Source organism: Sceloporus occidentalis, unplaced genomic scaffold (assembly GCF_023333645.1).
Source record: "Sceloporus occidentalis isolate IW3139 unplaced genomic scaffold, rSceOcc1.0.p SCAF_5, whole genome shotgun sequence".
NCBI lineage: Eukaryota > Metazoa > Chordata > Lepidosauria > Squamata > Phrynosomatidae > Sceloporus > Sceloporus occidentalis.
The window spans coordinates 87,329,302-87,354,058 of record NW_028316985.1 but is presented as its reverse complement, the minus strand read 5'-3'; the positions used below and the strand labels follow the sequence as shown (position 1 = coordinate 87,354,058).

The window sequence follows — 24,757 nt, the reverse complement described above, 5'->3', positions numbered from 1 at the left end:
AGCCAACTGCTAGTGAATTATAAACCCAGTGCATTCCTGGGATATCGATTGTTTTAGATGGGATTTGCTGAAATGCTAATATCAGGTCATGAACGTTCTGAACAATTTTAGAAGTACACTGTTGAGAGTCTCCCAGACCTTGCTGCATACTTGGTCTCAAAATGTCCATGCTGAAAGTTGGCACACCACTTCTTTGCATTTGAGTATGGAAAACTCTTGTCACCCAGTGTTTGCATTATACACTCATGGATTTCCTTTGACAGCTTTTATTTGCAGGAACAGAAATTTCCTGATGGCCCTGTGTTCAGTCAGTACTTGAAAATTCCATACTTTTAATTGACATGGTTCTGTCAATGATCAGAAAACATTCAGAAGTTAGAGCTACAACCCTTTAAATTGATCATTTATGATGCTTTCAAGCTACAGTGACAAAATTATGCTCAGAGTTTGGGAAGAGGATCAGGCTATTAAGCACCCCTGTAAAAGACTCAGGTTTATAGAATTTCTATAGATTCTCTGGATTTATGGCAATGCCTTGCCATGTTACCTCTTTGAAGTGTTGTGCTTAAGGAAACAATGGCACAACATTTGTCTCATTTACTCAAGAGGACAGAAGGCATTTCAACTAGGCTTAGTGGTTGCTAGTTGTGTATTCAGTAAAGTCAGGTAAAACAAATGCAGGTGTAGTAGTGTTTGCAGTTAGTCTTTAAATATGTCGTTTTCCTTTCTTTTGTTCTGATTGAAAAAGGAACCCAACCGACATGGTACCAAGCAACCTGCACAGAAAATTGTATTTTACGTTTTGGTGATTGTGAATGCTTTGAATTAGTAACTTGGATTATGAATTATGATAGTTGCAAAGTAGGTAACAGCTGTGGAACATGCATTTCACCCAAAACACTTAGAACGATTACTTTTTTTTATTACAGTTTCTAGAATTTCCTAGCTATCATGCCCACTGGCCATATTGGCTTTGGAATTCTGGGAGTTGTAGTCCAAAAAACAACTGTTCTGTACTCTGATTTCTGAGCTCTTTGCAACTTTTCCAGGTCCTGATTTCATATCGCCTTCAGATTTTGCCAGCTTGAAGTATTTATCTGTTCCAGGCTCATTTTTAAGCTGTTTCCGACTGTTACAAGCTCTGATTTCAAATACATGTAGGGTTTAACCAGTATTGATACATCATATTTATTCTCTTTCTATCTCTGTTCCATTATTGGATAGTATATTGGCTAGTATTGGCTTGTAGATTATTGATCTTGAACTAGTAAAAGGAAATGACACCTTATGATGCGTCATACCTATCTCGCCTTCCTGTCCCCCTCCCAACCTGAAGGACCTGAGGGCCATTCCAACCGTGCCACAAACCCTGTCGCTGCTCCTGTGCAATGCCAGGTCTATTAATAACAAGACCCACATCCTCCAGGATCTCCTGGAGGACTCAAAGTGTGACCTGGCTTGCATAACCGAGACCTGGCTGGGGCCTGAAGGGGATGCTGTGTGGGCTCAGGCCCTCCCTGCCGGGTACTCGGTGAAGGACCAGCGCAGGTTAGGTGGGCGGGGGGGTGTGTGGCCTTGGTACATAGGAACACCGTGTCCCTCACCAGGAACCACCTCCGACAGACCACCTATATCGAGTGTATTTACCTGACCCTAAAGGCTAGGGACAGTCTAGGGATTCTGTTAGTGTATCGGCCACCCCGTGCATTAGCGGACTCCCTTAACGAGCTGACACAGCTGGTTGCTGAGCTGATGTTGGAGGCGCCCAGGCTTCTTGTCCTGGGTGACTTCAACATCTCCCTCACGACAAGCTCTGTTCCATCTGGTGCGGCTCGGGAATTCATGGAGACCATGGCGGCCATGGGCCTGTCCCAGCTGATACAGGGTCCCACGCATTGCGCAGGTAATACTCTCGACTTGGTCTTCTGTTCGGAGGCGGAAAATCCGTGGGTGGAAATAGCTGATATTTCCCCCTTGTCATGGACGGATCATTTCCTGGTAGAGGTGATAATCAAGGCTTCTACCCAGATCCCCCCCGGGGGTGGAGGACCAATTAGGATGGTCCACCCTCGAAGGCTGATGGAACCTGAGAGGTTCCAAGAAGCCTTAGAAGGGCTCACGGTTGGTAATGACGGCGACTCTGTTGATGCCCTTACCGGTATCTGGAATACCGGTCTCTCTGGGGCTATACACAGAATCGCTCCCAAGCGCCCTCTCAGGCCCGCTTCCAAACGCAAGCCCTGGTATACGGAAGATCTCCGGGCGAGGAAGCGGGCTCTGCGACGGCTAGAGTACCGTTGGCGGAAACACCTTCGCTTAAGCAACAAGACTCTCCTAGACCGACTGTTAGAGGACTATGGAGAGGCAATACGAGCAACAAAGAATTCGTTCTATGGTGCTCGTATTGCGTCCGCGGAGTCGCGTCCAGCAGAGTTGTTCAGGGTGGTTAGGGAGCTAACTCAGCTCCCTCCCGCCCTGAACCAGATCCTTGAACCCTCTAAGGCCTGCTGTGACTTGTTTAACGACTTTTTCGTGGATAAAACTTCTCGTATAAGCGAAGGTCTGAACGCCGACATTATGGCAGAACCTAGGGTAGAAGCGTCCAGAGCCTCCGTGGACTATATTATACTGGATCAGTTTGAGTCGGTGAGTACCGAGGATGTGGACAAGATCCTCGGAAGTGTTCGGAAAACAACCTGCTCTCTTGATCCCTGTCCCTCATGGTTAGCGGTCCAGGGGGGACCGGCGGTGACACTTTTGTTACGCCGGATAATTAATACATCTTTCAGGGATGGACGATTTCCATCGGATCTTAAATTGGCCATAGTAAGACCGATCCTAAAAAAGCCCTCCCTTGACCCCCTGGTTCATAATAATTATCGGCCGGTGTCGCTGCTACCATTTTTGGGGAAGGTGATCGAGAGGGCGGTTGCGATCCAGCTTCAGGCGGTCTTGGATGAAACGGATTATCTGGACCCATTTCAAACTGGCTTCCGGGCGGGTCACGGGGTTGAGACAGCCATGGTCGCCTTGGTCAATGATCTCCGTCTGGGCATTGACAGGGGAAGCGTGTCCCTGTTGGTGCTCTTGGACATCTCAGCGGCTTTCGATACCATAGACCATGGTATCCTTCTGGGGCGCCTGGCTGAGGTGGGAATCGGGGGCACTGCGCTCCAGTGGTTCCGCTCCTACCTCTCTGGGAGGTCCCAGATGGTGCAGCTGGGGGACGTGTGCTCCAGCGAGCGGGCCCTTAAAACTGGGGTCCCTCAAGGAGCCATTTTGTCCCCCATGCTATTTAACATTTACATGAAACCGCTGGGAGAGATCATCCGGAGATATGGGGCGCGGGGTTATCAGTACGCTGATGACACCCAAATTATTTTCTCTATGTCTCCGACTGATGCAGTGACCGGGGATGGCGTCTCTCCTCTCGTGGCCTGTCTGGAGTCAGTAATGGGCTGGATGAGGGAAAACCGACTCAAGCTTAATCCAGAAAAAACGGAGGTACTAGTGATAGGTTCCCCTGGACCAGGAATGACGGTGGTTCCACCTGTCCTGAATGGGGTCACGCTCCCCGTGAAGGACTCCGTGCGCAGTCTGGGGGTGCTTCTTGACTCTTCCCTTCACCTGACGGCTCAGGTGAATGCGACGGTCAAGAGTACCTGTCATCAGCTTCGGCTGATTCGCCAGCTGCGCCCATACCTGGCTCAGAGGGACCTTGAAACTGTGGTACACGCTCTGGTAACTTCGAGACTGGATTTCTGTAATGTACTCTACATGGGGCAACCCTTATACCAAACTCGGAAGCTGCAACTGGTGCAGAACATGGCAGCGCGGCTGGTCACTGGTGCTCCCAGGACCAGCCATATAACTCCCGTGCTTAAAGATCTCCATTGGCTGCCCATTCGCTTCCGAGCGCAATATAAGGCGTTGGTTATCACCTATAAAGCCCTAAATGGCTTGGGCCCAGGATTCCTGAAGGACCGCCTCTCCCCGTACATTCCGCCTCGCACCCTCAGAACATCTGGGCAGCAAATCCTGAAGGTGCCTGGGGCTAGGTTGGCTGTTACTGCCAGAAGATCTTTTTCCACAGCTGCCCCAGCCCTCTGGAATACGTTGCCCACGGAGCTCCGCTCATCTACCACCCTGGCCCAATTTAGGAAGGGTTTAAAAACCTTCCTATTTAATCAGGCATTCCCCGACTAAACATCCTGCGGGCCTCCCTCCTCTCTCGTGGCCGTGAGGTTGGGCTAAGGGGTCTTTTATTGTTTTTAAGGACTGTTATTATTGTTAATGTATGTTTTTAATCTTCTATGTTGTTTGCGCTTCGGTGCATTCTGTTAGCCGCCCTGATCACCCGGAAGGGCGGGGTATAAATAAAATTTTTATTTATTTATTTATTTATGATCACCTTGTTGATAGTAAGGTGAGGAAATGTAGGAGGATGTTCAATCCCTGTCCCAGGAGTTGTTTCCTTAGAGTCATAGTATTAGTGCATGAAAGAATATACAATAAACAACAACAGCCATAGCAGCCTTATTAATCAAGCAAGCAGTCCAAATTGTCCATTACTGTGCCTCTGTGTAATAGAGGTCATTGTAGCTCCTTGGGAAGCAATGCTGAATTCCGGTTTTTAAAACTTCACCCTGCTTGTATTAAGTTATGTTTATGTTGTAGACAATGAAAATGGTACTTTCTTTCACTCTCATGTTGCTTTTCAGGCTGTTGCGTCAGTTGGTTCTGCACCATCAAACCACATTATATGTTTTTGTAGCGTTGGGAGTCACATCCTGAAACATCTGTGGCACTCAACTGGAGCTTTATTTACTTTTGTAATGTGCCCTCATATTGATGGGAAAAGGTTACAACATGCCAGTGTTTTATTTATTTTATTTTTTTCAGACAAATGGCCATATATCTGCCAATGGAGATGTGTATCAGGAGCGGCTTGCACGTTTGGAAAATGACAAGGAATCTCTGGTTCTGCAAGTAAGTTCTTTTTCATGTTCTTTTCATTTATTTTTGTGAATAAAAGAAGCTTTCTATGTTGATTTTGATGTTCAGTGATGATTTTAGCATATGGGCTTACTCAGTAGTCATGGTCACATGCCACCCTCCATCTGAAAGACACACTCCTCTTTGATTGAGGAACAGAAGAAAATTGTTTAAAGCAAGAGTGGGTATAGGAGGCTGTAGCTTTAGCCTGGAATCAACTTTTGTGGCCTCTGAAACATACCACTAGTCACTCCAAATCTGATTCCCAAATTGTTTAAAGTTGCACAGTTTTGAGGCATTTTATGTTCCAAATCATGCAGATAGCACTGAAAATGCATGAAAACATGCGAAAACACCCCTACCCACTCCCACAAGCATTGTAGAATCCCTGCAAATGCCTCTGTTTTCCTCAGCAGTTCCTCTCAAAATGGTAACATGAAGATTTTGTCATTTTGAGGTGGGACTACAGAGGGAAATTGAGGTGTTTGGCTCTTTAGGAGGAGATTTTCAGCTCATTGAGGGGTCTGTGTGGAAATTGGTCCCTGGCTCCCATTTATTCGTGATTTAAAAGGAGAGGAGATGGAATTTTGTTTAAGAAGACATTTCTGGAGTAAATATAGTGGTAGGGTAGGTGTTACCCTCCAGCTGATGTTGGACTATAACTCTCAGTTGTCCTAGTTAGCATAGTCAATGCCGAGTACTGGTAGGAGTCCCATTCCAACAGCACCTGAAGGGCAACATGTTGCCCGTCCCTGATAATAGCACATAGTGTTCTCATAGCTTCCTTTTCCAAGCTAGCTATGCTTTCTGTTCCTGCATCCAGGTAAGTGGATGGTTATAAAATGTATTCTGAGTGAAGTTATCTTTTGTGTTCATATCATATAATGCTTTGACATATTTGCCCTGCCTTCATAATTCACATACTGTAGATATTTCTCACAAAAATATGGATAATTATCATTAGTTGCTGATTTGTGATGAAGACTGCCATGGTTACTTTTTGTGCCTGCATTGCATTTTCATTGCAGTAAACTTGCTTATTTAGTATCTGTTGGATAAATAGATATAAATCACTGTTAAAGATTCCTTGGGAGGAATATCTCCTGAACATCTGCTTGCAGGATATTCCTGCAGTGGGAATGGAAGAAGAAAGGAAGCATGGTAAAGGAATTTACAGAGTTCTTAATGTGAAGAGATTGTCATATGATATGCCAGTAGATATCTTTTATCAATAGTCATAATACACGTTGCCTGATAAGATTTAGTAATGATTGAGATAATTAGTAATTAAATAAAGCAAGTAATTAAATATTAGATAATCATTCCAGATAAGATCCCCTCCTCCCAAAATTAAGGTGCTGAGAAATATCTATACATCCCATTTTTGTACAGGTGAGTGTTCTAACTGACCAAGTGGATGCTCAAGGAGAAAAGATCAGAGATTTGGAACTGTGCCTAGAAGAACACAGGGAGAAGCTGAATGCCACAGAAGAAATGCTACAGCAGGTATTGCTAGTTAGCGAAATAAAACTCACTCCCTCTCTCTCGCCCTCTTTCCCTCTCCCCCATATAAAACTGTCATCACCTTTTCCAGATATTAGTAATGATTATACAGTCGGCCCTTCTTATACACAGATTTTTTTTTTATACACGGATTCAAGCATCCACGGTTTGAAAATATTAAAAAAAAGTATAAATTTCAAATATCAAACCTTGATTTTCCATTTTTTATAAGGAACACCATTTTGCTATGTCATTATATTTAATGGGACTTGAGCATACATAGGTTTTGTTATACACAGGGAATCTTGGAACCAAACCCCAGCGTATAACAAGGGTCCACTGTATTGTCATTTTTGTTAATATGGATATTTCAAGTGAAATTTTAGAGCCTTTTGAATAGAAAAGGAACTGAAGCATAGAATTTGTCCATTTAAAACTATTTCAGTTGTGTAAAGCAATAGTGTATACACTCGTCTCTCCCCATTCACGGCCTTGGCACTCATGATTTCGATCATTCACGAGGCCAAGGCCACAGCTCCTTCCCTCCCTCCCTTACTGGCATCTTCGCCCTGACACTGGGGCCTCTAATTGGTCCCGGATGCCACTGACACTTGCTTTCTCAGCAGTGTGCAGTGCCCTGCCCCCTCCACTCCTGCCAATTGACATATTGTTGCGCCCATTGGATACGATGGAGGTGGTGGGGCGTGTTCACGCCGGGCCCTGAGCACCTCTGGGAAAGTGAGTCTTGATTATGGCCGGGGTCGATTACAGGCCCTGGCACTGGGGGGAAGATGCCAGTAAGGAAGGAAGGGAGGGAGGGAGGGAGGGAGGGAAGGAAATAAGGGAGGGAGGGAGGGAGGGAGGGAATTTCTCAAATAGTCAAGTCCCACTGTCCCCAGTCGCCGCCATTGTGGAACTTGACTATTTGTGAAATTTGGTATCTGCAGTGGCCCCCAGAATGTATCCCCTGTGAAACCACAGATGAGTGTATTTATAGCAATAGCAAGTACATTTCTATACTGCTTATTAGTGAACTAGCATTCTCCAAACAGTTTACAATGTATAAGCCAGTTGCCCTCAATAAGCTGGGTACTCATTTTGCTGATCTACTAAAGGATGGAAGGCTGTGAAGCTGCATTTGCTGTGAACCCATAGTGTTTTCTTCTTTAAATCAGCCATTCACTTTTCATTTTTACAAGGAACTGTTAAGCAGGACATCCCTTGAAACTCAAAAGCTCGACCTTATGGCGGAGGTTTCCAACTTGAAGCTCAAGTTGACTGCTGTCGAAAAGGACAGGCTAGACTATGAAGACAGATTCCGAGACACAGATGTAAGTTAAAATAGATTAGTCATGAGAAATGAATTTTTCTTCATTGTGTTTTTAATGTACAGATTTTACATGTTGCTCTTTGAGACCCAGGGAATGATACTTTGAAAATCCCCTTCACATGATTTCTGCAATTGTTTTTAACTATTTAGGATTTCCCTAGTCCATAATAGAGCAGACCTGGGGCCCTTTCACATTACACAGTTATAGCACTATGATTCCACTTTAACAGGCATTACCATATCCTATGTAATCCTGGGATTTGCCTTTTGCAAAGGGGCATTTGGAATTTTCAGCCAGAGAGCTCCTCTACAAACTCCAGCTGTGACAGTTAAAGTAGAACAGGGGTAGGCAACCTGCGGCCTGCGGGCCGGATGCGGCCCGGCAAGGCCTTGGGACCGGCCCCAGCCCAGTCCTGCCGCCGATTGCCGCCGGAGCCTTTGGCCTATCAGGAGGAGGCGGGCAAGGGGGGGCAAGCGGCAGGCAAGGGGAGCAAGCAGTGGGCAAGGGGAGCAATTGTCTATAGAAGCCTCTGAAACATGCATTTATATTAACATTTTTTAAAAAAATCAGCAATTTTTTTAGCGTGTCCTCCATATTTTTAAAAAAGTGCCTTCCATTTGAAATTTTTGTCCTACATTTGTCCTGGTTTATTTATTTATTTAATTTTTTAAAATAATTATTTATTTTTTTATTTATTGGCTTCGGCCCCCCAGTTGTCTGAGGGACAGCAACCCGGCCCCTGGCTCAAAAAGGTTGCCTACCCCTGAAGTAGAACATAGCATTGCAATTATGTAGTGTGAAAAGGACCCCGAACATGTTGTGAGTCCACCAAGGCCACCACAACCCACCACCCCAGAGTTTGAAACAACCCAGAGTTTGAATATATTCTTCCCAAGTTCTCTCATCACGTATTGTGGCATGCCAGGTACTTTTCAAAACCTGGGTTTTCCAGGATAGATTGTGCAGTCACATGAGAGTGATGTGGTTCTGTTTAAAAAGAGCTCTTTGATTGTCTGAGTAATTTTTAAGCATAATTTTCAGAGCCTGAAACAATATTTGTCTATATCAGTGGAAAATCTGAACCATGATATCTTTACCAGAGATTGTAACCAATATCTTTATCAAATCTTTGTCAAAGCTGGCTTACTTGACTCTTTTTGTCTCGTGAAAATTTAGTCATTTTTAAAGTGCTTGTTAGTATAGTGAGAAGAAGTGCTTTTTGATTGCTTTTCTTTTCTATTATTTTTTCATTTTAAATCTTATTTTTACCTTATCCTTTTTATACAGGGTTTGATGCGGGAAATTAATGAATTACGCTTAAAAGTAGGAGAAATGGATAGTGAGAGACTTCAGTATGAGAAAAAACTTAACTCTACCAAAGTAAGTAATCATTAGGAAAAAGGGTGAAGAGTGTCTTCTTGTGGTCTAGTTTTCAAACTCTGCCTTACAAAAGGGTTTTACTTTTAATGTATGGAACACTGTTTCAGCTGCCTTCTTGTTATAGAGGTTCCTGTTCTGTTTGGCATGCACTTTGATCTTCACATACATTTGGAATGAGTACATGTGCTAGTTTTTATCTCTGTCCATTTTCCTATCTTTTGAACCTGAATTATTTAGTCTGAAATCAGTTGTCATAAAATACATATGGAATTTGTTCTAATGCTTTTGTTTTAATATATACATTTTTAACACAGTTTGGTCCAATACACACTTTCTGAATACAGTTTTTAATTAGGAGGTTACATTAAAAAATTCAATCCAAAGATCAAACTATAACTCTGCTTTGATATGTCTACTGGTTTTAAAAGTAAGAGTTGAGAAGGTCCACATTAAATGCAAGCCAGACAGTTTTCTTCTCCATCCCTAGTTGGTTGGTTCATAGATGTGGCAGGCTACAAACTTTTATTATAGAGCTATGGAGGATAATTCAGAAGCAGGCACTGTTTGCATGAATTAGTGTGTCTTAAGAGGTAGTGGTGAATATAAAGAACATAAAAGAACTAAAAATAATGACCACAAAGGATTTACATAAATTCAACTTAGATAATGAGGAAATCAAAATAGTTAAAATTTCCCACACCTTGGGTCAAACAATGATCAGAACAGAGACTGTAGTCAAGGAATCAGAAGAAGACTAGGAATGGGAACAACAGCCACGAAAGAGCTAGACAAGATCCTAAAGTGTAAAGATATACAACTGAGCACTAAAGTCACAATTGTATAAGCCATGGTATTCCCCATCTCCATGTATGGATGTGAGAGCTGGATAGTGAAGAAAGCAGACAGAAAGAAGTAAACTAATTTGTGATGTGTTGAGGAATACCATAGACAGCCAAAAAGAAAAGGTTCCTTGAAAAAATCAAGTCTGAACTCTCCCTGGAAACCAAAATGACAAACCTGAGGCAGTTGTACTTTGGCAATATCACGAGAAGATACGAATCATTAGAAAAGACAATAACGCTAGGAAAGGTAGAAGGCAGTAAAAAGAGAGAAAGACTGCATACTAGATGGCTAGACTTAGTCAGGGATGACACAGGCCTGAACCTGCATGCAGGGACCTGAGCAGAGTGGTAGAGAATAGGGAATGTTGGAGATGTCTCATTTACAGGGTTGCCATGAATTGAGATCGACTCAAAGACAGTTAATTACAACAAGAGGTAGGTGTAGTACCATCCTCAATGAGGTAGTGGCAGCGGCAATTGGAATGATTCTGGTGCCCTTTTTGGAGGTATCAAAAAGGAGTGTGTGTGGCAAGGTGCCACTGATATGCTGATTCCTCCTATTGTATTTATGGACTAGCTCATGGAGAAGCTATTTACAAAGTTAAAGAAGAGGATAACTTTTTTTGTTGATTTTTAAGATATAGTGTAAGGAACCCGATTGTATGCACTGACAAAAAATTCTAAAAAGTAGCTTTTCTTCAAATGAATAGTTTTCATGATTCCTGGTTGCTGCTTCATTCTGGTTCCTGTGATGTAGAAATGTATGTGATACATTTGGGCCATTTTAGAGGAGGATATGGTAGGATAACCCCCTAAATCCTGGACCTTCTAGCTGTCAGCAGCAGGCCTACTGCACAATAATGTAAGAACCAGACCTTATTTTGAAATGCTCCCTAATTTAAAGTGGGTTTTATGAATAGAATCCGGGCTTGCTTTGATATAAATGTCTTTCGCTGGAAGCCAAACGTAACCTTAAGAGTAGTTGTTTTCAGCCTTGTCTCTTTTCTATCTTTACTTCTCTTTCACTCCTCTGTCTCTGTTACCAGTCTTTAATGGCCAAACTTTCTAGCATGAAAATCAAAGTGGGCCAGATGCAGTATGAAAAGCAGCGGATGGAACAAAAATGCCAAATGTTAAAGGTGTGGTAGATTGGTGGGGCCTGGTTGTGAATCATTTGTTTTCCATAACTTTGATAATTCTGTCTTCCATATTGTTTGTCTGTCTGTCTGGCTTTCTGTCAATGCAGTGCATGCATGGAGTTGCTTATTATTTCTAAAAATAAAGGCCTAAATCAAATTGCTGGTCCCAACTAGAGTCAATCCATTGAGTCAATGGGATTTACATAAATGTTGGTTTACTAATCAGCAGGTTATTCAATGGGACTAAAATTAGATTTAAGCTAATTGTTAGGTATTGACTGCACTCTTGTTTTTTGAGCACAGACTTTCTGTTCTGGATTTCAGGACATGTTGTTCTGTTAGACAAGCAGTACCTAAAATGATTTTTTAACATGTTCACCTTGCTAATGACAATTTTTCAGATAAAAAACTAATACATATTAGTCATTTTCACATTAAAGATTTAGACTAGTTGAACCATTCCTTTCCAGGGGACCTCTGGAACTGTAGTTCTGTGAAGAGGATAGGGATCACAAAAAGTTTTTACTCTCTCATAAAACTACAATTCCCAGGATATTTTCGAAGCTCAAGGCTTATTAAAATTTCTGTAAAATTAATATTGAATTGATTAAGTTGGATGCAGTGGAAGCTCTTGAAGTTCATTGTGGATGGCTTTACTCCCAAACTGAAATTGCAGGTAAGGCTGTACAAAATGAAGCTTTGCAGTAAGTCATCCATTTTGACAGATAAAATAAGTAGTTCTGGATATGCACCAACATAGAAATAATAGATGGGTCACTAGTGTTGTTATCATAAGTGCATTGTTTTATGACACATCAAGTTAGAAATTTAGGCCTGTTACAGACTGCCAAAATAAAGCTGCTTCGGGTCTCTTTGGAGGTATGCTGTTTAAATGATGCATGCATCCTAAGAATCCGGAAGCTGCACCAAAGCTGCACTCCAGTGCTTAGGAATGAAGTGTGGCTTTGGCGCGACCTCCGGACTCTTAGGACCCATGCATCATTTAAATAGCATACCTCCAAAGAGACCCGAAGCAGCTTTATTTTGGCAGTCTGTAACAGGCCTCAGATTCCAACGACAGTTTATTTGTGGTTTAGTCTTGTGTAACTTAATCCTTGCCACTATAACTTGCATGTGACCAATATTATTTTCACCTTTCATTTGTAAAGGGTGGCTGCTTTGTGGTATTACTTGTTGATTTGGATATGGTTTGTTCTTTCATTGCCAGCATTGTGTGTTGTTATGTGTATTTACAACCTGAATAGTTTCTGGGATTAGCATTCACCAGAACACAATACACCCAGATCCGTACAAAGAAATGCAGGATATTAAATATATTACATTCTTTCTGTTCCACAACATTTACACACATCACTGCACTATGAAATTATATTTTATTTTGTGAGCATGCTTAAAGTTGTTGTTCTGCATTAAGGATACAATCTTAAGGATGTGTAATGGGAAGAAATCCCAGTGTGTCTTAATTCTGAGCACGCGTGCGTGCGCGCACACACAACACACAGACAGAATATATATTGTGCTTTAGGTATTATCTTATTAATGTTCATGAAACATTCTCATGTATGTTTAGAAGAAAACTTAAAATTATTTTAATGTCACTTTTCAAATTGAAAATCAAGATTCACATTTAAATTAGAGGTGGGGTTGCTTGGCTGGAAGACAGATTACTCCCAGTTTTTTTTTTTTTTGTAAAGATTTACATGACTCGACAGGATTTTAATTACATAGTTCTAACATAAAGATTACCTCTAATTTAAAAAAAAAACCAAATTTCAGTTTAGGATCTCTGAAATAAAAGTTAGGTTCTAAAAATGTATTTTCTGTTTTGCACAGGAAGAACTAGCATCTTTAAAAGATAAATTAGAACAAAAGGAAGGAGAAATAAAACGTTTGCAAGAAAGACTGGTTCACCAAGGGAAAGGAGAAGGGGTTGACATAAATGATAGAGGTAAGGCAAAACAGATATTAATCAGTTGTACTCCCCAAAGCCATGGTTTATTGTTTCTCTGGTTTATAATTTTATTCTGCTCTAAAAAGTCTTGATTAAGTTTACAGCATAGATCTTTTTAAATCTAAGTGAGTGTCAGGTTTGCCTGCATCTCTCTTTCAGGAAGCAAGTCATAAATTAATTGCATTGCGTCATCTTTATTGGGACATGAGGCTTCCCTTTCTGCCAACACACACATGGATCAGAGAACTGTTACTCTAAGATAACATGGTAGAAGACAGCTAATCCACTCATTGCTTTCTCTTGCAGTAAGACAAAAAGGCATATGCCCAGCCAGACTCAAACTGAATTAACACTCTTCTCTGGAAAGTAATCAGTGAATAGATCTAAAAGATATTGGCCTTTGCATGGCAAATATCAGGTTTTTCAGATTCCCCTTGGCAGTTCCAACATGAATTCTGTATATTCTGCTGCAAAGACTTTATATACTGTATATACTCATGTATAAGTCTAGAAATTTTAGTCAAGAAATTGACCCAAAAAACCTGACTTGACTTATCCACGGGTCAATGTAAATACTGTACTTTAATTTATATTTAGAAAGGAACCATCCTCTGGTGAAAGGCAAGGTGTAATCTGTCCTAGAAGCAGATTACTCTACTATCATCCATTCAGTATTTAAGTGTGATCACATACAATTATGCCTGCTGGAATTTTGTACGTTCTTTGACATTGATTTCCTTTGCTTTAGATCCTTTGTTACATGCCCCTAAGTCTTACCCTTGACTTATCTATGAGTCATATCAAAATTCATAATTTTGGCCCTAAAAATCTGCCCTTGACTTATACATTAGCTCGACTTATAGTCGAGTATATGCGGGTAGTTGTTTTTTCACTGGAGGCTAATTTGTCCATTATTTATAAATGCAACACAGCCAAAATTAAAATATTTATACCTATTTTCTCAGTGGTCTACATTTTGTGTTTTGGACTGCTTTAAGGTTATATATGAACATATATGTATGATCTTGGTTACAAGAGATTGCTATCAGTTATCCATTTACATTCAAGACTAGGAATAAAGGATGATTCACCATATGTTTAGTATGGAGTGCATAAAAAAAATAAGGAAGACAAAAAGAGTTGTAATCTCAGAATAAGTGATCAAATAAACTGGACAAATTTGATAGATTTGTGTTGCTGTTGTTAATTAATTTTAACAGGACCTATATTCTATTTGGTTAATCAGCATACTTCAAAATAACACATCACAAAAGATACTTCATTTAGTTATATGATTATTTATATTGCATTGTATTAACTTGGATTCTGTAGCAATAGCAAGTATATTTCTATACTGCTTATCAGTGAACTAAGCACTCCCTGAGTGGTTTAAATTGTGTAAGCTGATTGCCCCCAAAAAGCTGAGTACTCATTTTAGCGACCTATGGAAGGATACAAGACTGAGTGGGCCTTGGAGCCCCTGGGATTAAACTCGCAACCTTGTGGCTTTCAGAACAGGCATGTAACCACTGCAACACCAGTGCTCCCACTCTAGGAATCTGTAGTCAGTGTTTCTGCATTTGAGCTAATAGCAGAAGACACAGTAATTCAATCTAAGATTGCTATGGTAATTTCAAAACAAGTTGAATGATTAGGGAGTAACTGAACCATTACTTTGTTAGCTAAATTGAAGACAATCCTGTTCAGGGAAGCATTCCCAGGCTTTATGTGATTGTTAGCCTATGCTGTTTTAACCTGTTGTTTATTTTATTTCTTCTCATTTAATACAGTGCGTCCTCGCCTTACGTGGGGGATCCGTTCCGGATCCCTCCGCGTAAGGCGAATTCCGCCTATGCTCGATCCCCATTGGAAACAATGGGGCTTGTGCGCGGCGGCGTGGCTTGAGCGCATTCAATTGAATGGGATGCGCTGCCCCTTCCACCCCGCGCGCGCGCCGCGGCTTGAGCACATACGCTCAAGTCCGCGTATGGCGCGCCAGCGTATGGCGCGGGCGCACTGTATATGTATTAATCTCCACTATTCTTTGTAGAGTGTATGCCACTGGCAGGTCTTTATTTTACTTTATTTTATTTTAATTAATACAGCACTTTATAAATAAATTTTAATAATAATAATAATAATAATAATAATAATAATAATAATAATAATAGAACTGCTGAAATTGAGAAAGTGTGGATTTAATGACTAAACAGATGGGAGACTTACTGTGGCATAAGCCAGTCTGAGCTTTTCTAAAAGAAGTGCATGTTACAGAATTAATAAATAGAAAAATAAGGTTGCATTGGTCATCATAATAAATAGTTGCATGGTATCACCAAAATAGGAATATGTACGGTAGTGTAAAATGAATTGAATTATGAAGTACGAATTATGAGAGTAAGACTTTCCTGCAATAAGATACAAAAAGCATAGATTAGTTTTCAAAAATATACGGTTATAATTACCATGAAAGTAATGTATATCTCATTCTGCAATATTGTTCTGAGTTGTGAATAAAGTCATTGCTGTGCGCAGGTTACCCTCTATATGGGTTTATTTTTATCCTTGTTGAATTTACTTTAATACTTAAAGTTTCTATCTAACTTCAAATCCAATGGATTTTCCTACACAGATGAAAATTGTAAAAAGAAGCTGAAAGACAAAAGTAAGGTTTTTAGTGTCTTTCCACAAACACTTACATTTGACATGTTTTCCCACTAGAGCTCTCTGCATGCATCATTTTAAAACTATTTTAACAAAAAATATTGTTTCATCTTCTTACTTCATTTTCAGTGGAAATCATACTAAGAAACAATGAAGTGCAATCTTGTATCCTAAGTATTCTATTAAACTGAATTGGATTACAGATACAGTAATTTGATTTATTAGGTTAGTTGCCAGAAAATGCTATAAGTATATAGTAAACATACCTTTGTTTTAATCAGATGATCAGTATCAATAATGTTATCTACATATACATCATGATTTGTTTTTTTATGGCAAATTTCCTAGTTTTCTTTTTTTTTTAATTTTATTTTTATTTGGTTTTTCTTTTCTTTACATCCTTATTTTCAGTAATCATCAATAAAAGATCATACATATCGTCTATACCTTCCCTTATCCCTTTCCCTTCCCTCCCTTTCCCTCCTTAAACCCCCCACCCTCTTACCCTTCCCCTCCCCTTCCCCCTGTACACATCCTAGTACTTCCAACCTATATAGTCCTTTATAGATTACATATTACTCTTTCAATTTTCCTTTACAATCATCATTCTTCCTTTACATATATCTATATACGTCATTTCTTTCGCTCTTTACCTCTTTACATTCCTAATCTTCCTTTTCTTTTCTTATTTCTCTCCTTTATTTTCCTTTTGCAAATTTCCTAGTTTTCTAAATTTTTTTCATCCCTTAAATGGAAAAGTACTTAAGCAATATCTGTTAGACCCAGAAGCCGGTATAATTCTGTAGTTTTGCTCAAATGTAACACCAACTCATACTTGAGATTTATTATTATAAGCTGCCTAGAGCATCTTTTATGGTAGAAAGGTGGGATCTAAATTTAATATATAAATTGTTTGGCAAGATATGAAAGAGTCCTTTGCATGCTTCAAGTTCCTTCCTCACTGCTGATTAAATGATAACTGTATCTTATCCAGGGAATGTAAGATTTGTTTACAGGTTGAACACCCCTAATCTGAAAACCTCCAAAAACTGAAACTTTTTGTTGTTAACTACTCTCTTCTACCTTTGAGACAGTGGGTGCAGTTCTCTTGGTCATTCATCTCTCAGATTCTCAACCGCTTTCCAGCCTCACGTCTCTTACACAGTACAAATAACAAATGAACAATACATGAGACTAGAAAGAGGTGCAAGGCTGGGGAGAATGAATGAGCTGGAGCCCCACAGCCACTGCCTCAAAAGTGGAAGCAGGTGGCTGGGTGGCAAAAAGTTGTTTGGCTTGAGATAGACTAAAGATCTGTGAAATGACAGGACTCCAAGGGTAGCGCTCAGTGTGAATACACATCTCCCACCATTTCACAGATCCTTTCATCTCCCTCTAGCCTTGTGAATACAGTACAGTATTGTATGCAACTTGTATATTCCAAAATCTGAAAAAATCCCAACTCTGAAACAGTTCTGGTCAAAAGTTTTTAGATAAAGAATACTCAACCTGTACTACAGTTTGCCTACAAATCTGTGTTGTCAACCATGGTTTCAAATAGGTTTGAAGTACTGGTTTGGGTGCAGATAATACTTTGCTTATGATTTGCTGCTAAATTGGCAGTGAGGAGAGAAATTGGAACAATGAGTTAGGAGAAGGAGAAGAAAGAGCCCAGCAGTTATGTAACGTCACAGCATGGTTTGGTGTTGCATCTGAGTGAAACTATAGTTGTATTGTGCCCTTGAAATTAAAATCACATATAAGTTTATTTAACTGGCAGCTATGTCTTGTGGAGAAAAACTATGTACATTCTGAATTGCAGCCAACATATAGGAAACCCTTGTTTTTATTATTTTGGCTGCAGTATTACTTAGTAGGAAATGAAAACATTGTTCAATTTCCATCATGGATTTGCTGTATTTCTAACACTTCATAATTCTGGTGGCATGGATTTCCTCTGTAAATGAGAAAAGATGAAGCACAGTTTGTACATATGCAAGTTTCAACCCCCCCCCTTTCATATTTGTGCTGCAGCTACACATTTTAGCATGACTATTCATCACAAAAATGTGCACACCACCCCATCAGTCCCTCATTTCTACAGCCATTCTTGGTTATGACTATCCCATCAATTTCTTTTATCATTCATTACCATCATTTGCTGAATTTTCTTTCTAGCTCATTTTGTTTGACACTGCTGAAATAATGAAGAGCTGTTGTACAGCAAACTGTTATGTCACATATTTTAATTTCTGTATACCTGGTTGTAGCATACAGTCATGAGAGAGAGAGAAAGAGAGAGGTCGAAACAACTGCATTGTATTTTTGCAGACCAGGGGCAGTATAGTTATGGTAGTGTTATACTGTGAAATTGTTTTAATTTTTATGTGGTAAGCCATCTTGAACTTCTGTGAGATAAGAAATGTGGGATAAATGTTTTAAAAGAAATAAATACAGTCAGCCCTCCATATCCATGCATTCTGCATTCACAGATTCAGACATCCTTGGCTTAAAAATATATCCCCCCCCCCCCCCCCAACACACAAAAAAAGAAAGAAAAGAAAGAAAGAAAGAAAGAAAGAGCAAATTTTGATTTCCCCATCATTTTACTACACTATTGTACAGGGTGATTCAAAAGGAATGGTGCAAAACTAAATAGGAAAACAGCTTTACTTTTGCATCATTCTTTTTAAATCATCCGGTATATAATGGGACTTGAGCATCCACAGATTTTGGTATCCATGGGAGGTCCTGGAACCAAACCCCAGCAGATAAAAAGGGTCCAGAGATTGAATTGATAATCAGAAAGTCCTTGGTTCAGATTTTATGTCAGTGACTTAAGTTGCTAAGAGGCCTTAGGCAAGCTTTTGTCTCACTCATTCTCACTTGTAGTATGGGGATGAAAATATTGACCTCCCTTAACATGCTTGTGTTATAATGTTTGTCAAATGCTTTAAGCATTTTAAAACATACCTGTACCACATATGATAATTATAACTATTAATATGTGAGGTATTGGCAAGCTAAGTCACATTTAACATGCTGCAGAGCAGAGCTTGGAAACATCACTGTTTTGGACTAGAACTCTCAGAACTCTCAGCCAACATGACCAAAAATGCAAAAAGCAACTCTGTTTTTAGGAATTGACATTAAAAGAAGAAAAAAACCTTTCCAAACTCTGTACCAGAGTAAATGTTTTGAAATTGTTTTCCTTTTCTTTAAATACAAAGATGTGGTTTTCATTATGCTTGCACTACATGTCCAACATTAGAGTTTACTAATTAACATTGATTTTTTTTACCTTCACATATGCTAACTCATACACTTTTAAAAAAAATGTCTTAGATATTGAAGTACAGAAAATGAAGAAAGCAGTGGAATCTCTAATGGCAGCAAATGAAGAAAAGGTACTAGAATGTTATTTTAATGTCATTTTAAATTACTTCATTTCATTTTATATCCACATTGATTTAAAGCAAGAAGGATGTCTTTTGGCCGAAGCAGTAATTATGGGGAGGCACAAATAGTATTTCATTATCTTCTTTACACGGATAGGTCCAAAATCAGCAGTCGCAACTAAAAATGTAAAAAGGAAGTACTTAATCTAATAGAACAACAAGTATTTAAGTATTCAGGTTTTAACAATCTGGACCACTTAACTCTTAATTTATTATTACGCTTTCAAAAAACCAATTGTTTATTGTTACCAGATGATATTTATATAGCCATGTTGTTCATTGCCCCCAGGAAAGAAGTAGAAAATGTTAACTAAATAAAACACGCACATCTTTTTTAGGATCGGAAGATAGAAGAACTCCGACAAGCTCTCAATCGATATAAGAAAGTACAGGATATGGTGATACTGGCTCAGGTCAAAAAAGGTACAGCACTAGTTTAATACCGTTGACTCTGCTAGCTGGCACAGAATATCCCAACACTACTCATTAACCTTGGCAGAATAATGCCATTTTGATTGGGATTATATGGCCAAGTGGTCCAAGGTAATAACCCTCAACCTGTTTAACTTGAGATTTGTTTATATGTGCAAGTGCTAGATCAGAGATTTCTGACAGGAAAAAGTGTGCCTTAATTATCAGGGACAGTTTTGCTTCCTATTTGATTCACACTTTGTGACTGACATTTTTCATTTGAGAACCCCAAAGGTATTTTCTAGTGAAAGCTAAGCAGTTATGGCAGTTGGAGTTGATGGGGCAAAAGGAGCAGTCAGAGGCTGCTCCCTTCCCTGATTGCTCTGGGACTGCTGTGGGACCGCAGCAAACAGACACCTGGGACCCGAGGGCACCCACTGCCGCAGTCCTCAATGGGCCATGAAAAGGAGCGATAAGAAAATGCTCCTTTGTGGCTGGTTTAGGGCTGTGTTTGCAGCCTTGGTGCAATCTCGGGGTGTGTGTCTTGTTCACGCCTTGCTCCCAGACTGGCCCTATGGCAGCCCCTTTCGGCCATCTGTTTGAGGCCATAGAGTCAATTTCTTTCAATAAGAGGGCTAAATATGTGCTCATATCACTCTTCCATTTGAATAAAGAGGATATGAATGTCTGCTTATTTTGTGCTGAATTTTTTCAGAATGATAGAGACATTAAGTGTCTGAATCCTATTAGTTAGACTCATCTAGAGTAGACTCATTCATTCAACTGTTGAATGGTGAATCAGTGAACAGTTGAATCTCATTCATTTAAGGAGTCTGCTCTGGGAATGAGGTCTACACATGAAGGAAAGATCTTCCTTCAGGCTGAAATGTTTTCATCTGTATCTAATCAGGAAAGCTAGGTTTGGATTGAGTAGCATCAATCAAGGAAGTCATGGCCCTGAGCCTCCAAGACCCGAGAAGTGCATTTGATGACTGGAAACCTTGGTGGTCTCTCCTAGGAACAATGATGCATTATAAATAAAAAAACAAACTTGTTGTTTAACAGCAAACATGTAACAGCAAGTTTGTTTTTCCAGATTATGTCTAGGCTGCAATTTTGTGCCCACTTTCTTGGGAATCAGACTCACTTACTTCTGAGTAGAGATGTAGAGGGTTGTGTTCTGTGGATGACAATTATTGTGTATTAGAACAAGTGCAATTTAGCATAAATACTTTCAAAGGGGGAAATCAGGAACTGCCATATTTGGATTCAGTCATCAAATATTAGTGCATGTTTAGTAGTTTTCTCAAATAATTTACAAAAGCATAATCCCTAGACTAGAAAGACTCATTTAAAAATAATAAGAAATAAATAATACTGTTTGTCTTCATAAATAGCATTTCTAAGTTTGCAATATGCATGGAGAAGATGATTAGTCAACAATGCTACATTTCTGTGCTGACAGGCAAGGATGATGAATATGAGGAGTCTGCCAATTCAGGATCTGTTTCAGTAACCTTGTCAGAAGCACAGAATCTAAGTGAACTTGAGAAAAGTCCATCTCCTACACCAGTTACAGGCTCTCCAAACCATGAAGAATTTAGACCAAAAACTCCTGAAGAGGTAATTTTTCAATATTTGCTCTCTCATCCCCATATGACTCTTAATAAACTTAATTTGTAGTCCAGCTCTTTGGAAGAAATACTTTATATCTAGCAAGAGGTATCAATTTATATTTATTATAGTGTTGTTTTCATGAAGAGCTCTTTTTGAGGTGAAAGATCAGTGATACATCGTGGAATGACTATATATTCAATATGTTACTACATTTTAGTACCAACAATATTCAACAATATATAATAACAATATTGGAGATCCAACAATATTCAAACATTAGTTATTAGTAATCAAGAGTGGGCATCCCTTTGCTCCAGTCCACCCCTTCTCTTTTGTGCTCTGATTTTGAAAAAACAAATAAACACCCATGCCCACAGTCAAGAAACCACAATCTCTTAACAATCAAGAAACCTCAACAGAAAGTGAGTGGGGAGTTGGGAAGCACTGGATTCCAGATCCTTTTCCTGGTTGGGTGAACCATGGTAATGCTGGAAAAAATGGAAGGCAGCAGAAAAAGAGGAAGAACACATTACAGATGAATTGACTCAATAAAGGAAACTGTAGCCTTGCATTTTAAGAGTAAGCAGGACTGTTGATGATTAGGGTTCTTCAGGATGTCTCATTCATAGATCTCCATAAGTCACAGCTGACTTGAGACATAGCAACACAAAACTGTAATTTGCATTGTGGAAGCATTACAAGGCTGCAGTCCTATGTATATGTAACTAGCAACAAGCTCCATTGAACACTGAGAGGATCACTTCTAGGCAACGATGCATGTGGACCAGTTTAGATGAGGACTTCAGCCTCTAATTGATTAAAAAGGTGTGTGGTTGATTATGCAACAGATCATGTAAACATTCCTAATTATTAGATTTAGTAGTAAAAGGCTTCAGATGGTTAAACCTGAGTGTGTTGTGCTCTTATGTCCAGCTTCTTTGCTGCCTTTTAGTAAGAAGTGATATCTTTTTTTTATGTAGAATCCACTACAGATCCATACGAGCGTCTTGCAAGTTTCCATCCCTTCTTTTTCACCATCAATCAGACGTTCAGATGAATCTACTGATAAAGCGAATGCCCAGTCAAAAATGGAAATTACAAGTCAAGTGAGGTATGACTCCTTTTTGAGAGAAAATGTGATAGTATTGTAAAAGAAAGGTGAGGACATCTGGTACAGAAAAAAGCTCTGCTAAATGTTAAAAACATTGAGTACATTCCTTATGTTGGAAGCCTAATGAGTTTTGGTTTTAGAGTAAAAAATCAGCAATTGGAGAATGTAACAGAGCTGCACTGGATCTGCAGGCCAGTTTTTCTGCCTTGGGTTGCATAGACTAGCAAAAACATAAAGCTGGAAGAGTTTCAAAGTCCACCTCTGGTTTTGAAAAAATCATTTCTAAAAATGTTAAACAGTGTAGGGTGTCCCTGCATTCTGTTTTGAAAATGAATTGCCAAGAAATTGCTGTACTTCGGGGAAGAACAGAAAAAAAAGGCTAGTCCAGGAGTTTGTGTGGCCTGAGGCAGTACTGCCTCAGGCCACACAACAGTACTGGGGTAGCACACCCCTAGGATGTTAAACTCTGTGTGATGTGGGGGAAATAGATACAGAGATTTTTCTCTGTCTTTTCCCTATCATAATTTAAGAACTCGAGGTTACCTGAGGAATTTAGGACAGAGAAGAATCAATAGTACGAAATTAGTGTATAGAATTTCAGCATCACAAGATGCACAGAGAGTCACTAGATTTTAAATCTGAATTAATGGAGCACAAGCATCAGTGGCTACTTAGGACAATAGCTAAGTAAATTTTTCCATGGTCAGAAGCAGAAACAGTGTTTGTGGCACAGAACTATTTCTTTCATGCCTTGCCTTTGGGTTTTCTACAAGCAGCTAAATGCTTCAACTAGTAACAAGTGCTGGAGGATTAGGTAGAATCCTTAGGCCTTTTGAGTCACTATATCAAGGGTGTTGTTGGTGGGAGGGTTTCCGTGCCTACTGCTCGAGGACTGGGCCAGTTTTTAATCTCTGTACACTATACTGTACATCAGTGGTTCCCAAACTTTGGTCCTCCAGGTATTTTGGACTTCAGCTCCCAGAAGCCCCAACCAGCTTGTTTAATAGGCAGGAATTCAGGAAGATGAAGTACAAAATACTTGGAGGACCAAAGTTTAGGAATCACTGCTGTACATCCTGGTGTACCAGAAGGGACATTGTAACACTTCCATTTCCCATTTTCATCCCCTTCAAATCCTTTTGGGTTTGTTGGACGAATGGGGGAGTAAAAATGCAGGCTGCTGCCAGTGGCATCCCTAGGGTTGGTGTTACCTGGTGTGGTAACTCATGGTATCACACCCTCCCCCATTGACCTCCTCCCATTTTACACTGTACAGAATCTTTAGGATTGATTTTTGGCACTAATGTTACTGGTAATTCATAAGTCCATATACCACTGAATGTAATGAGAATAGTTGTGACAAAAACAACTAGCAAAATTTATACCTTCAAATTACAATATTATATGCAGAACCTTAATGTATTTACATATGCATAGTGAAGATTTGGTTAAAATGTGATGTTTTAAAGAAAATTTTAAAAGAATATATATATATTTTTAAAAAAAACTAATTTCTATTTTTAAAAAAAAGATTGAAATTTTAAATTTTAAAAAATTCTGGGGCCTCTCCTTTCTTCTCCCTCTGAGCTTCACCCCACACCCAGCATCTCTTAAAGCATTTTAAAAGGAAGCAGGTGAATACCACAGCCCATTTCTGCCAAAAGGTAGGTATTTGAGGAGCAGTAGTGTCACTCCCCTTAGGGTGTCACCTGGTGTGGTCTTCACCCCCCGCACTCCGCTAGTGATGGTACTGGTTGCTACATCTGTATGAGAGGTTGGGTGGTTTGGGGCAGAAAATTGCCCAAAATGTGTGCCAGTTTTTATTAAAGGGATGGGATGCTGGGGGCTTTGGGGAAGGCCAGGGAATTTGGGGGGCAATAAAAGTGGAGATTAGTGGCTGCACCTTCCCCACTACTGCACTTTCCCCACCACTTCACTTCAAACTTTGTCTTTTTTCGGGGGGAGGTATATGTTTTACCATTTATCTACCCTCCTCCCCATTAAAGTATGTTTAATACATACAAAGTTGTGTCTTAAAGATACATAAAAATTTTCACAAGACATTTTTAACTTCAATATTTTCTCAAAGTTCAGAATTGCTGTAAAAAAATTTGCCTGGGCAAATAGCTCAGATTAAGTTCGGTGGCTGTGGCCTGAGCAATCCGTCTTGGTTTATTTGTGGACCATAATTTTTCCACCTAGAAGAAATGAGTGCTTAAGTGAGTTTCTTTAAGAATGTGTTTTATTTATCATGTTATGTATTGTTGCTGTTTACAGTGAGAACACACCAATGGCCTCTATAGAAGCCCAGCTAAGCGATACAAAATTGTAAGT

At 39.8% G+C, this 24,757-nt stretch overlaps 1 protein-coding gene across 5 annotated transcripts in view; it reads left to right on the top strand.

Moving 5' to 3' along the window:
• Positions 1 to 24,757, top strand: part of PPFIBP1 (PPFIB scaffold protein 1) — a 140,732-nt gene that overhangs the window by 90,777 nt on the left and 25,198 nt on the right. For 3 of the 5 annotated variants that reach the window (XM_089524633.1, XM_089524635.1, XM_089524634.1), the window contains exons 4-15: positions 4,903 to 4,989; positions 6,388 to 6,501; positions 7,698 to 7,829; positions 9,117 to 9,209; positions 11,098 to 11,190; positions 13,045 to 13,159; positions 15,795 to 15,827; positions 19,172 to 19,233; positions 19,623 to 19,707; positions 21,161 to 21,318; positions 22,293 to 22,423; positions 24,701 to 24,751. In XM_089524633.1, the coding sequence (XP_089380759.1) occupies positions 4,903 to 4,989; positions 6,388 to 6,501; positions 7,698 to 7,829; positions 9,117 to 9,209; positions 11,098 to 11,190; positions 13,045 to 13,159; positions 15,795 to 15,827; positions 19,172 to 19,233; positions 19,623 to 19,707; positions 21,161 to 21,318; positions 22,293 to 22,423; positions 24,701 to 24,751 (1,154 nt within the window). The remainder of the gene's footprint in view (positions 1 to 4,902; positions 4,990 to 6,387; positions 6,502 to 7,697; positions 7,830 to 9,116; positions 9,210 to 11,097; positions 11,191 to 13,044; positions 13,160 to 15,794; positions 15,828 to 19,171; positions 19,234 to 19,622; positions 19,708 to 21,160; positions 21,319 to 22,292; positions 22,424 to 24,700; positions 24,752 to 24,757) is intronic. The other 2 variants (XM_089524636.1, XM_089524637.1) reach the window with 2 other exon arrangements.